The sequence below is a fragment of the Amblyomma americanum genome, chromosome 3, assembly GCF_052857255.1.
Source record: "Amblyomma americanum isolate KBUSLIRL-KWMA chromosome 3, ASM5285725v1, whole genome shotgun sequence".
Lineage (NCBI taxonomy): Eukaryota > Metazoa > Arthropoda > Arachnida > Ixodida > Ixodidae > Amblyomma > Amblyomma americanum.
The window spans coordinates 187,248,607-187,261,402 of NC_135499.1; the positions used below are offsets into that span (position 1 = coordinate 187,248,607).

Consider the following 12,796-nt stretch of genomic DNA (forward strand, 5'->3'; position numbering starts at 1 on the left):
GATGATGATGATGGCTCGCAGCCTCACGCAACTTCCGTGAGCGACAAGATAACCGCTGGTTCTTAAGGGAACGGAGTGGATTCCAAGAGAAGGCAAGCGTAGCAGGGGGCGGCAGAAAGTTAGGTGGGCGGATGAGATTGAAAAGTTTGCAGGAATATGGTGGCCACAGCTGGCAAAGGACAGGGTTAATTGGAGAAACATGGGAGAGGCCTTCGACCTGCAGTGGGCGTAGTCTGGGTGGTGATGATATGGTATTCATTGTGTTCTGCCTGCTGATAAGAAAGCAGGCAGCCTTCTTTAGTTTTTTTGTACAAAAGTACTGGTGGCTGCAGGAATGGCTACAACTACTTGTGCTGGGGTGCATGGGATGCAACAGTGAAGCACCTTTGAAAAGCGCATCAACTAAAAGCACGTTAATTCGAACCCCAAGGGACTGGGAAAAATGTTGGAATTACCTATTGAATGACATTGAAAGAAAGTTTAAAGAGTTGCTTGCATTACGGTAAATTTATTGGGGAAAAACAAGGTGTAGCAGTGTAGCCTCGTCATGAGCTGTGGCATCTTTGTAAGGAGGCTTCGCTGCACATACAGTGAGCAGCTCATGATGAGAGCGCATTTTCAGCACACAGGACTGCACAGACGGGAGTAGGGGGAATGCCCGTTTGTGCTGGAACACTAACACTGATCAGGAGTCCAAAACGGGGCTCGGCTCGCTGATGGGCGGCAGATAGCCATTACCGCTGCGAGCTGGTAGCTGGTAGCGAAGCTCTGAAAATGCAACTCCTCCAAGTGCTTGGAGGGCTGATCGGATCTTGACACGGCCCATTTTCGTACTATGTCAGAGTTAATTGGTTGGAAGGCCGAATTATCAGCTCATGCAGCGCCACAAAGCAGACATGCGACCTTGGCTGCCGCTTGCTGCATGGCGATACGTGACTGGAGTGCGATAATGGAGACTCCCGTGCATGATGACATCGGATGATAAAATGGAAAGTGCGGTCTACAGAGACGCGTTTCATGAAATACTCTTTTTCTGGTTGTTCACTTCTTGGCAGTGCTAATTTAAAAGAAACGGCTGTACAAGTTAGGTGCCCTGAGGGGAGATGGTCTTAAAATGAAAATTTTGATTACTAGAGATATCCTAATGGAATTAGGTGTGCACATGCAGTTCTAATTCCTGTTTTAAAAAATATAATTGGTTTCAGTATATCTGTATTAGTTCCCATATTATGGGAAAATAACAAGCCTAATTAGGTCATTTCTTAAGGGTCATTAGTAGCTAAAGGTTTGCCATCTGCCAGTATTGTTGAGGTACATCCTCACATAAAATGGTATGTCCAAGCACCACAATTATGAAATATAATTAGGTGACGTTATGATTCACAAAATTTGATATGTTCAACTCAGCCATTAAATATAGCATCGCTCCATAGTTCAGTTTTTTCTAATTCAATGCTATAAGATTAATTGAAATTGAAAAGGGGGGGGTTGTAATGGGGGGATAAATACGTTCTCCCCGCTTAACCGCAGCAGACAGTTCAAAAGCGGCAACCCCCACCCCGTGATCGTGCACGCTACCAAGCGCACACCAACCGCACACCAACCGCGATGGGCCTTGCTATGAGGGGGAACAAAGGAATGACACTTCGGGTGATGCAAGCAAGGCATTTATTGCTGCAACAACAATAACATTAGCTAGCAACAAAGTGCACTGAGGATCAGAGGTTGTCCAACTCACCAGCACAGTTACGAGCGAACATTCGCCCACGCTAGGGCAAGGGAGAAACTCGCGTGGCCGGATGGGATGAACTGGTGGGAGAAAGTTCCCATCACGAGGCCTAGCCCTTCTGGCAGAGAGCGGAGCACCACATTGAAACATCCGTACGCGACTAGTTCCCAAACCGAAGAAGAGTCTTATCCCCGCGTGTGCGTGTGCAGCAACCCTGCTGTCCGACGCTGGCGCCCTCTTTTGTTGAAGTAACTAGGAAGGACCCTTTGCAGGGAAGGTAGCCGAAGAGGAGAAGTCCCCACAAAATATAATGAAAACTTTCGTGAGACTAGTCATGTAGGTAAAAATCACGAAGCTGGGAAAATTGCTTCTGAAGTTCGCGCCAGCCATTCGGAGGTTAATGTAGAGGCCTCAGAAAATGGCGGAATGCGTACATTCCAAGAAGAATTCACAATAGTGAGTAATACCAGGATGTAGGGAAGAGCACTGGCTTTCATACAAAACTGAGATGGCAGCCATGGAGGTCTTGGGAAACAGCAACAGGCGAGTCTCCCCTTAAAATGCATTGAAAATATACCCTTCCTACCGAAATTTGCACTTTTGTTTGAATTAACCAAAAGTGTGAATTACAAAGACTCTACTCTGTATGAAGGTTTGTTGTTGGATATTTGTGGTAACATTTCACTGTGTTGACACTGCAGATGTGAGCCACAGAAATGCAGCTCATGAAATAAACTTGTCTTTTCTGGTTCACTTCTTGGCAATGTGTATGGAACACAGTGGGAGCACTGGAGCTAGACAACAAGTTTGAAATAAGCTAATTTAAGAGAAACTGCTGTAGGAGTTAGGTGCTTTAAAGTGCGTTTAAAATATACCTGGCCACCAAAAATTTTCGAATTTGTTTTTAACAAAGTGCTAGTTATCAAGGTTTGTTGTGGTTGAATATTATTGGCGATCATGTCACCGTTAACTGGTTTAACTGCTTGCTTTTGTGCATGGGTGCCGCTCCAGGTGGAAGTGTACCGCACAGACTACGAAACGGAGCGCAACCTGCGTCGGCAGTTGGAAGGAACCGTGCAAGAACAGCTGGACACCATCGAGAGACTCAATCTACAGATTACTGCCCTGCAGGACACTGCTCCAGTGCAGAGCAGTACCCAGAGTAGCAGCAGCGGAGGCAGCAGGCAGAGGTGCAGCACCACTCATGTGATTTTTCACAGCACTGTGTTGAAAGAAAAAAGAAACTGCTGTGCGACAGTGGGGGTAGTTTAGATGCAGGGTTCCACAGAACCCTTTGGGGTTCGTTCTAGGGTTCCCCGGGCACCTAAACTCATGCATGCCTCAACCCCTGCCTTCCTTCGGTCACTTTTATTGCGGTAGGGATCAGTCTCTAGTTGCTTATAGCAGACTTTTCACTATGCTGCCGGGCAGTAGTAATTGAATATGGGCATATTGTAAGGGGCTGTGATTGCTATTTTCTTGCATACAGATTGGGCAGGAAGGGACGGAAGTCAAGACTCACAGGGTTCCTCGGCGCCTTTTGAAAGCTCTTGGGGTTCCCTAAGGTTAAAAAAATTGAGAACCCCTGGTTTAAGCTTGGAGTTTATTTGTCGAAATGTTGCACTCAGTTGGTTTGGAAAGTTATCGGTTGACGCCTGATGTTTCTTCCAGTCTTGCAGCAAGAGAATGCCCCATATCTTGTTGTGTGTGTGCAGTCTACATCCCATGTTGTCTGCATCACTCATTTAGTGTTTGGTGATGAAAGCATGCAGGCCGCGGAATTTTCCTGTACTCTAGCAATCCAGCCTGGGAAAGGCAGGTGTGGTTTGCCCTTCTGTTTGCGACAACGACATTACTCTTCTTGTTTCTATGCTCAGCTCTCAAAGTGCAGAAACATAGGGTTTGAAAATAGAGTATCACTCATAAATATTTATTGTCTGTACCATATGCAGTAGACTCCTTTTAAGGCTAACTTGAAAGGACCAGAAAATTTGTTCGTTACCTCAGAAGTTTGTCTGAACAGAAATGCCCCCAGGAAAGATAGTAAGCATGCTATGAAGTAAAACCTTTCTGATAACGTTCCTGGTTCATACGATTCTTGGTTCGTACACTAAAAATTGCGGGCTATACAGATGTCCTTTAGAGTTGCACTATAATTATCCTGGTTAATACGCTCCTGGGTTACACAATTTCTTGGCTGCTACTATCAAAATTTCGACAAATTCTTGTCGTATAATGCATTCAGCGACCAACTGCACGTGTGCAAACAAACGAGTGGGCCGAACCTGGGAGCATGTGACATGTAAGAACTGAAATGCATTGGCAGTCTCTTGCTATGGTTGCTTCTCTGCAGTGCCATGGTGCAAAGAGGCAAAGCAAAAGAAAAAAATAAGTGCTTTTACATACGAGCGATTCGTTCTCGAGATGCAACATGAAGAAGAGAAAAACAGTCGCTTTTTTAGAGTGCCTTAGGGCAAAGGGGAAAAGCATCTGTAAACTGCACGGATGCACTTACATACTAATGGAATGGGTCTAGGAAACTCCGAGCAAAAGCACTGCGACCTTGAGTTGCACGACGGCTTCCCCGCAGTGCATTCATGCAAGGGAGTGAAACGACATATTTAGAGTCAAGTTTGTTTTGGCCAACGACGGGGGGGCAAGTTGCAGAGTCAGCTTATACACCCCAATATGCCGTATATATTGCGTGTTATGACCTTTGTAGAGTTTCTTTATGGATCTGTTTCTTAACTCCGCGTAATTTATGCACCCACTTTTCAAAGCCTTAATTTTAGGGAAAAAAGTGCCCAAAATAAAGTGAGTAAACACCATACTTTAATTTCCACTTGCCACGGTGGGCAGGTTGTAATAACGTTGGAAGGGAACATGACCTTATGACGTAATTGTCCTCTTGGCCAATTGGAGGCTTTTGAGACCAACGCAGGTATTAATAAAGGATAGGTCATGTGGTAGCAAGGACAGCCATGAGAATGGGAAAGAAAAGGATGGCCCAGCTCTAGCTCTGTGCCCTCTTCATGCTCAGTGAAATGTGCTCTTCAGTTTGTGTAGTTCTGATGTCCTGCTGTTTTTCGTTTTCAGTCAAGAGATAAAGAAGTTAACTGCTGCTTAGAACTATAGCTGCTACCAGAGTAGTAGTTGATTATACAGAGACATGTGTTGCTTATCTTCTTGCAGAGCTTCTGACAGCGGCTCTGCATCTGCCCAAACAAACAGCAACCAGGTAGGTACATGATGGTGTTTCCTCTGAGTTTTTCTGTCGTGGTTTTTCTGGTGGCCACATCCAGGGTGACTAGTATTTGCCTCGTTTTTAAGTGTGGTGGTCACACTCGAGGTCCTGGGCCAAGTTTAGTGTCTCCCCAGCTTGTGGTTTCTATTCCGGGCTCTCTTGTTTGCTGCACCCTTCCTGAAAGAAAGTTGACTCTGTACTCAGGTCAGGTCAATGTTGTACAATAAATCAATTTGCCAGGTGGGTTTAGCTGTAAAAGACACACCAGTTGGTGCTTACAGCTGATTTAATGACGAAACAAGGAGACACATTTACCTAAGAAGTGCATGGAAATGAGCAGGGTTCTAAGCAAACAGCAGCAGTATACATCTAGTTTCCTTGTCTGTGCATAATTTCTGGATTTATCCTGGCTTCACAAACTGTATCATCATACCACTTGCAGGGGATGGAGTCTCTCTTGCCGTGTCCTCTGTGCATGCAAGCCTGCACATCGCGCTCGCTGTACATTGCCCACGTCCAGAGCTGTGCAGATGGCCAGGAAGTTGGCTAGTGCTGGTTGCTAATCGAAGCGCAGTCCAGGGAAGCGGTGTCTACTCAGTCTTGATGCCCACTGGGGAAGCGTAGACAGAAACCATGTGTACCTTGTTAATTATTGGCTGCCATCAGCTGGGCAGCATTTTTGATCTGTTATTGTGGTGCAAATGTTTTGAGATGGCCTAAGCTGCAGTGGCTCTTTGTGGATTTAACTGCAGCGTCTTGTCGTTGGAAATGTTGAGTCCGCACTTTCAGCTGTGCACAAAATTCCATATGGTGACTTGGTGCAAAATTAAATCAGCCAGGATCCTTTTCTGCCTAACAGTGTGATTTGAAATGTGATGTCATGGACAAAAAGAAAGATGAAGTGGGAAGTATTAATGAGAACACAGGCAAGAACAATTTTCATGAAGGGCCAGTAACTATGTGGCATATTCTCAAGTCTACCCGCACCATTATTCAACCCACATAATCCCCTTTTTTATCTTTGCATTCTAGATATGCCTTCCTTTTTTTTTAATTGCTAATGATGACTACAAAAGAAATTTAGACATGACTGGTGTAAGGAAACTGCTAATCTTCCTTTGACACACTTTCTGGACTTTAAAGATGTAGTCTTGCACATGTGTACAATTATTGCAGTGCATGGGGACTGCCATAGTCAAGTTTCCAGACTATGTAAGGACTTGCAGAAGCCTGGTTTTCTTATGGTATCTGCACTAGCTTCCATTCGTCACATATCTGAGTAATAATGTGACTGTTGTTTCAGTTGCATTCTAAATCATGCTGAAGTACTTGCATATAGTAATATTGTGTGCAAGGTGGTCACCTTTTTATTGTAGTGCTATTCATATAGTCTTTTATGAGTTCTGTGAATGGCTCCACACTGAAGAGATTGGGAGGTAAAAAATTACTTCATAAGATTTTCTTGTTTCTTGCCACTTCTTTCTTCAGTCATCTGCAATGTTTGCTTAGGTATACAAAGCTAAATGCTTTACAGTGAGGGCTATGTCAACACGTTTCTTCTACATATGCAGTCATATTGAGCTGCAAAGCTTGCTCACATTGATAATGTAGATGTTACGTCTGTGCTGCCTGTTTTTAAAAAAAAAAACGAACCTTTAGCATTATTTTTTGGCTACATTATAGAAACACTCGCGCAATCATTTCACAGACTGGGGCAGGCATGCCCCACAATTTTTTTTCTGGTATATTGTGTGTTCAAGGTGTGCCACACTTGGTATGTCATATGCAGTTTTTCACATATTGTGCTATGTCCAGTCTGGTAGTCACACAGGCAGTGAGGGTAGGTACAAAGTAAGAGTTAGTAAAATTACAGATGGACATTGTTGGTTGTATCAACTTGCATGGATGCGTTGCTGCTGACTAATTGCTAGATGAGAGCTAGGCTTGTAAAATTTGCATCCCCCCCCCCCGTTATTTTTAGTCAGGTACTTTGAATGTAGCATATGTCCACAGCTTTTAATTTTCTGGCTAGAAACAATTTGGCATGTAACTTTTAACCATACCAGAAACGTCTTCTAAAATATTTTGCATTGCTCTACCTTGTTGGTTTTGCTAGTTGCACTTCTGCAAGGGTGAAGAATTTCCCTAAAACATGTAAAAGAAAGAGTATATATTCGGATTAGCATTCAAGCACTTAGTGATGCAACACTTGAATAGGAACATGTTTAGTTCATGGCTGTAACTGACTGGTGGTCACAAAGATATCCATGGCATGTCTCGGGAGTGGGATGCAAACGGGAAAAACAAAAGGTAATGGTCAATTTTTATCAGGAAAACAAGTTTCTCAGTAGAGCCTGTGATGCAGTGTTTAGTGAAATGTGATGGGAAATGAGTGTTTACTAGGTGAGGAAAACATATAGCACTAGTGTGATGTTGTTGTTATTCCTTACCTTTATGTGTGGTATTTCGGCATTTGCTACCATTTAGAGGAGCAGTGAAAGAAAATGTGTTCTTAGGGAAGTGCTGCAGGCAACTGACAGCATGTTGTCGGCCTCAAAAATAGGTGCTTAAGTGCTGCAGTAAGCTTTGTTGTTCCATATATATACCAGAGGTGTGCTGCAGTAGTGTGCAGATGTTTGGAAGTGTCGGGAAATGTTTCCTTAAATATCTGTGTACTTTGCTCTAATTTCCCTTGCTGAGGTATCGGGGCTGGTGTATTGTTGAATAACTGTGTATGTTTGCTTTATAACAGGATCGTGCCATCATGTCCTGTGTAGCATCTTATGAGGCAGGCTTATGTTTTACATACTTGCATGATTCAAGTCTGAAATACGAGGCTGAAGTGCATTTTTAGTTTTTCTCTGGTGGCCAGTTTTTTAGTGGCCAGTAGTCATATCAAACTCACATGAAGACTTGGATTTATTTCTTTGCTTTTTTTATCAAGAATGTTCCATAAGTACCTCATTCCTTGGTTTGGTGTCACATAGCAGAGCTTTGCTGTCACATAGCAGAGCTTTGCTGTTGTTTTTAAGTAAGCAAAACTGTGTAGGGGCAACTAAATGCATGTTGATACTGTTACCACTATTATGCCAGAAGTGCTGTGCTTTCTTGCAGAATCATTTGTGTGTAGTTTCCTATTACGCTGTCTATCAGTTGACTGTTTTGGTATCTATGCATTGTTGTCGCTTGTGTGCATTATTTGTATACTTGGAGAGAATGCTGATGCCAGCACAAATGAGAATAAAGGAGTTTTATTTCATCTGCGTTGTCGTAATTGACATTTGGACATCCTTCTTATTTAAAAAAGAATGCGAGGTGAGTTTTTGCTGATACCATTTATTAGCAGCACTGTAGCAGTTTCTAGACAGCTGTAAATATCTGTTTGCAAATATCTCCAATGTTTTTCAAGATTCACACATGTTCACATATAGATCTAAATCACTATCTTCACTCCACATAAAATCAGTGAGGTATTGGTGTTTTAGAGTGGGGAACTCAGTGTTTTGGAGCCCCAGTGATGACACATGCACCAGTGAGCTTTAGAATTCGGGTTTTCTCTGCGCAGCAGTGTCAAGCTTGGGCTCGATTGCAGCCGGGTGCGTTTTTATGGAGGAAAAACGCTAAGGCGCCCGTGTACTGTGCGATGTCAGTGCACGTTAAAGATCCCAGAGTGGTCGAAATTATTCCGGAGCCCTCCACTACGGCACCTCCTTCTTCCTTTCCTCTTTCACTCCCTTCCTTATCCCTTCCCATATGGCGCGGTTCAGGTGTCCAACGATATATGAGACAGATACTGCGCCATTTACTTTCCTCCAAAAACCAATTATTATTATTATTCGTTACTAACAGTCAACTACAAATCTCCAATTGGAACTAAACGCCAAACTCTAATAAGTTAAAATGTTATTTATTACAAGTTAGCCATCTTACTAGTTAAGATGATTCACCGGTTTTCTGGCGTCCGCCAACCCTGGCAGTACTATGCCTCAAAAGCCATATTTTTGCCTCAAAAATTTATCTTTGAAAATAACTTGTCTTCCTTGTAACACCCGGTATAGGGAAAGATCTAGCAAGCTCACATCTTTTAGGGGAACTTATGTTAAGAGGAACTCTTCATAAAACAAACAAATTCTCTGGTCCCTTCAAGTTGGTCTTAAAGGGAGCATACTGTACAAAAAACAAACATTTTTACATGCTTTTTGACTCCTTTAGCATGTCTTACCATATCAGTTTTTGGAATTTCAAAAACTATTGCCCTTGCTGCTGTGGCTCGACAGAATTTGGCTGCATGGTGCCAAAATACATGCGCTTTTGAAAGCATGCAGGCCAAGCAAGCCCTCCAGTGCTCGTAACTGGCTTAAAAAGCCAAATTTTGTCGAGCCAGAGCTGCGAGGGTAATTGCATTTTTGAAATTCCAAAAACTGATATGGATATTGCTTACGGTGGGCTACATGCCTCTCAATAATAACGGAGCCTAGCAGTAATAGTTGAAAACTTAACCATTCAGTATTAGTTAACCAGCTTGAAAGCACCTCTTAGCTGTATTGTGATGTACTACACCACTGACAATACTACTCCAAAAAAAGCACTTTTTGAACTCAAAAAGGCTACCTTTAAAAATTGTGGGTGAAACACCCTGTATGTATATAGGTGTGTGTAGATAAGAGTGGTAATAGAGGTCCCATGACTTTATTTTCAATGAAATGTTTATATGTGGTGGGAAAATGTGTGCACAAGAGAATCGCACTTAGCAGCTAGTTTGGATTTCTGCAGAAAGTGAAATAAAATTTTGTATAACACGATTATTTTTGCAGTAATTGTATGCAAACTTTACTGTTGGAAGCAATGTGAAAATATTTTTCTGCTCATAATTTTGCAGCACAATTGCAGCCATTGACAAAAAAGTAAGCATTACAATAAGGGCAGTTTTTAGGACAATGAGACTTCAGTATTAATCCATTTAATTTTTCAATATTAATCCATTCTGTGTACTATAGCTGGGCAATTGTAGTTCTATATCGGGGAGATCATTTTTAATTAGATGTTCAAATTATCTAATTTGAAAATTTCAAAAAAGTGAACCTTGATGATCTTAAAAAAAACCTCCAATTTCCTTTAAAATATCCCTGGAACACCTTCAGTACATAGTAATTCTAAATCGAGAAAAAAGTTGCATTATGCTGTTTTAAACTAAAAGGAACTGACCATATTTCGTTTAACTGGATTGTGTATTAAAAACAGCAGCGGTCATGAATTCGAACTGAGCGGATGTGTTTGCGCTTTAGTTAGCAAATTCGTAGAGCCTCAGAAAATACTTTGCAAGCAAGTTTTTGTGAGCGTTTTTAATGAGTTGAAACGAGTCCGTTGCCTTGGCTCCTATACATCTAATGGGATGCACAATTTGCTTTATTTCAACTGTATTTCGTGGCAATTTGGATTGGAATCGGAGTTATAAAATACCTCAAACTTTCATGGTGTCGAGATCAACAATGATGTGTTAAAAGTGAAGGTGCGCGAAATGGCAGTTGTGCTTTGTGCTCCTGGTACTCTAAAATGAGCCAGGAAAGCTCCTTTATCCCAGAAACAAAAAAAATTCTGTGCACATGTTTGCAAGTTAGTGCAACCTGCGCCTTCGGTAAAGAAAAGTGTAGCAGAAATGAGGCAACTTGCGCCACATAAAAAGCTATGTAGTCGGCACGAAAATTTGTCAATTTCAGAGCAGAATTAGAAGGTTAAACAGCTGAGTCTTACTTATTACTATTACAATAACTTTTAAGGAAGGCTACTGAATTACTCCCTACAAGTGCTCAAGATCTACAACAAGGTTTACGAATGAAGATAGGGCTATAAGTAGAAAATAATAGTTTTGCATTTGCACTTTGTCTAGTACTAAACAATTGTGATTACAAATGTAGTCAAAGCCTAGCACTGGCAAACAAAAAATCAGTTGCTGTTCTTCACATGCATTTCCACAAAAAAAAACTGCACGGGCGCAGAGCTCCGCCATTATATTTAACGAACTGTCTGATGGGCCGGCTCATGCATGGCTGGCTTTGTCAAAATGAAGGCGCAACATGCATTAACACAGCATGTCTATCTGTATGCTAAGGAAACCTTTTCCAATGAGAGGACCCCCAGCTGCTCTCGGAGAAAATATTAGTTTCACGAACTCGCACACAAGGAATATATAAAGCTCGTGTTTCTGGCCACAGGGCACAGCAAGAGTGTGCAACAGCGATGGTGGGCTAGTTAAAAGCTACACACCTTGATCTCGATTTGAAATAAACGCGTAGAAAGCCAGTGGCTTCGTAGGCGCACTCAAAAGAAAGCTAAATAATATTAGCATTCAGGACCTTTGGTATAGTCAGCTTACTGACCTTTAGAACAGGATGGAAGAGAGCTAGGAAAGAATTTCATGATCAAGACATGTCTCGAATATAAAGATGTTGAATTTAATTTGGGCAATTCTTAGGTGGCCTACACCTAACTGTTTCGGAGTGGAATCGGTTCTGTACTAATTTACAGACTTGTGTGGGGCCACTCCTTGTGGGGATAGCGACATGAACAGTTCCCCTTTATTTGGTAATTCAGCATACAGAAGCGCAGCCATGCAGCTTACAAACCTTTTTATTTGGAGAAGTTCGCATTTCATCTTAGACATTGAAAGTGAAACGATTCAGTGCAGGATAGGTTTTGTCAACAGACTGGCATGTAGGGCCATCGTAACCCTAAAACGCTATATACGCAAGATACGAGAGCATTACTGGGCTAATGCGTGCTGCCAATGTCCTTGTAAAGAAAGTCCATGGAGTGATTGTGTCCGCTCCGGCTTGTAGTTCAGCCTAAATTAAGCGGCCAGTTAGAGGAAGAGGGAGGCAGGGATGTCGAACAGAACGGGGTTCTGGTTGGGTGCCCTGCACTGGGGAAGAGGGATGGAGGGATTGAGAAGGGAAAGAGAGAAGGGGCGAGGGGCACAGTCACAATTGGTTCCTCAAGCCAGTTGCCCTCAGGAAGAAAAACAGTGCCTTGTAGGCCTTGAGGGCAGTCGATTGCTACGGCCATGGTCCAAGGAACTGGTCAGTTAAAAGATAATTTTCACATGATTGCACTGACATCTACATTTGAAAAAGTTGCCTGTCTTAAAACAATTCATTAAAAGACAATAAAAGATATAATTTAACACTCACAATAGCTAAAAAACAAAATAAAATGAGAAGATTCAAGCTAGGAAGAATGGAATGTTTGTCTTTTCTGGCATTAGTGAGACCTGGAAAGATTACGATGGAGGACGTATGCTAATGTTGAACGTGGTTAAAATTGCTGACAAGCAAAATTATCTTTACAAGGTATTTTCTGAGATTTTGACATTGTGCTAACTAAAATGCAACCACATGTGCTCAAAGTTGAATTCATAACTGCTGCTCTTGTGAACACATAATATCCAGTAAGGATAACAGTAAAATATGGTCTGTGTTAGGCCTTTAATTTTATAGTTTAAAAAATGTAATGCAACACTTATTTCTTGAGCTAGGCCAGGTACTGAAGATATTTCAGGGAAATTTTCATGAAAACGGAGTGGTTTCTATAAAATCTCAGTTTGCCTTTTCTATGAATTTTCTTTTTCTAGATTTCAACACTCAATTAAAAATCATCTGCCCAGTCTAGAAGTACAAGCCTTGGCCAACGGTAGCGAAAGGAACGAATGAATACTGACAAAACATTTCAGCCTTAGGTTCCTAATACTTCTTGTTCCATTATAAAATCTATGCTTTTGGACTGCCTGCCTTTTTCATTCATCAATATTCGAGATTTTTTGTTGCAAA

The 12,796-nt window shown here is 42.0% G+C and overlaps 1 protein-coding gene across 3 annotated transcripts in view; it reads left to right on the forward strand.

Annotated features, from left to right (window-relative positions):
- The window catches only part of LOC144125642 (uncharacterized), a 45,625-nt gene extending 37,393 nt beyond the window's left edge, over positions 1-8,232 (forward strand). For all 3 annotated transcript variants that reach the window (XM_077659216.1, XM_077659215.1, XM_077659217.1), the window contains exons 11-13: positions 2,741-2,919; positions 4,922-4,967; positions 5,416-8,232. In XM_077659216.1, coding sequence (XP_077515342.1) covers positions 2,741-2,919; positions 4,922-4,967; positions 5,416-5,523 — 333 coding nt within the window. In that variant the 3' untranslated portion in view covers positions 5,524-8,232. The remainder of the gene's footprint in view (positions 1-2,740; positions 2,920-4,921; positions 4,968-5,415) is intronic.
- The last annotated feature ends 4,564 nt before the right edge of the window (positions 8,233-12,796 follow it).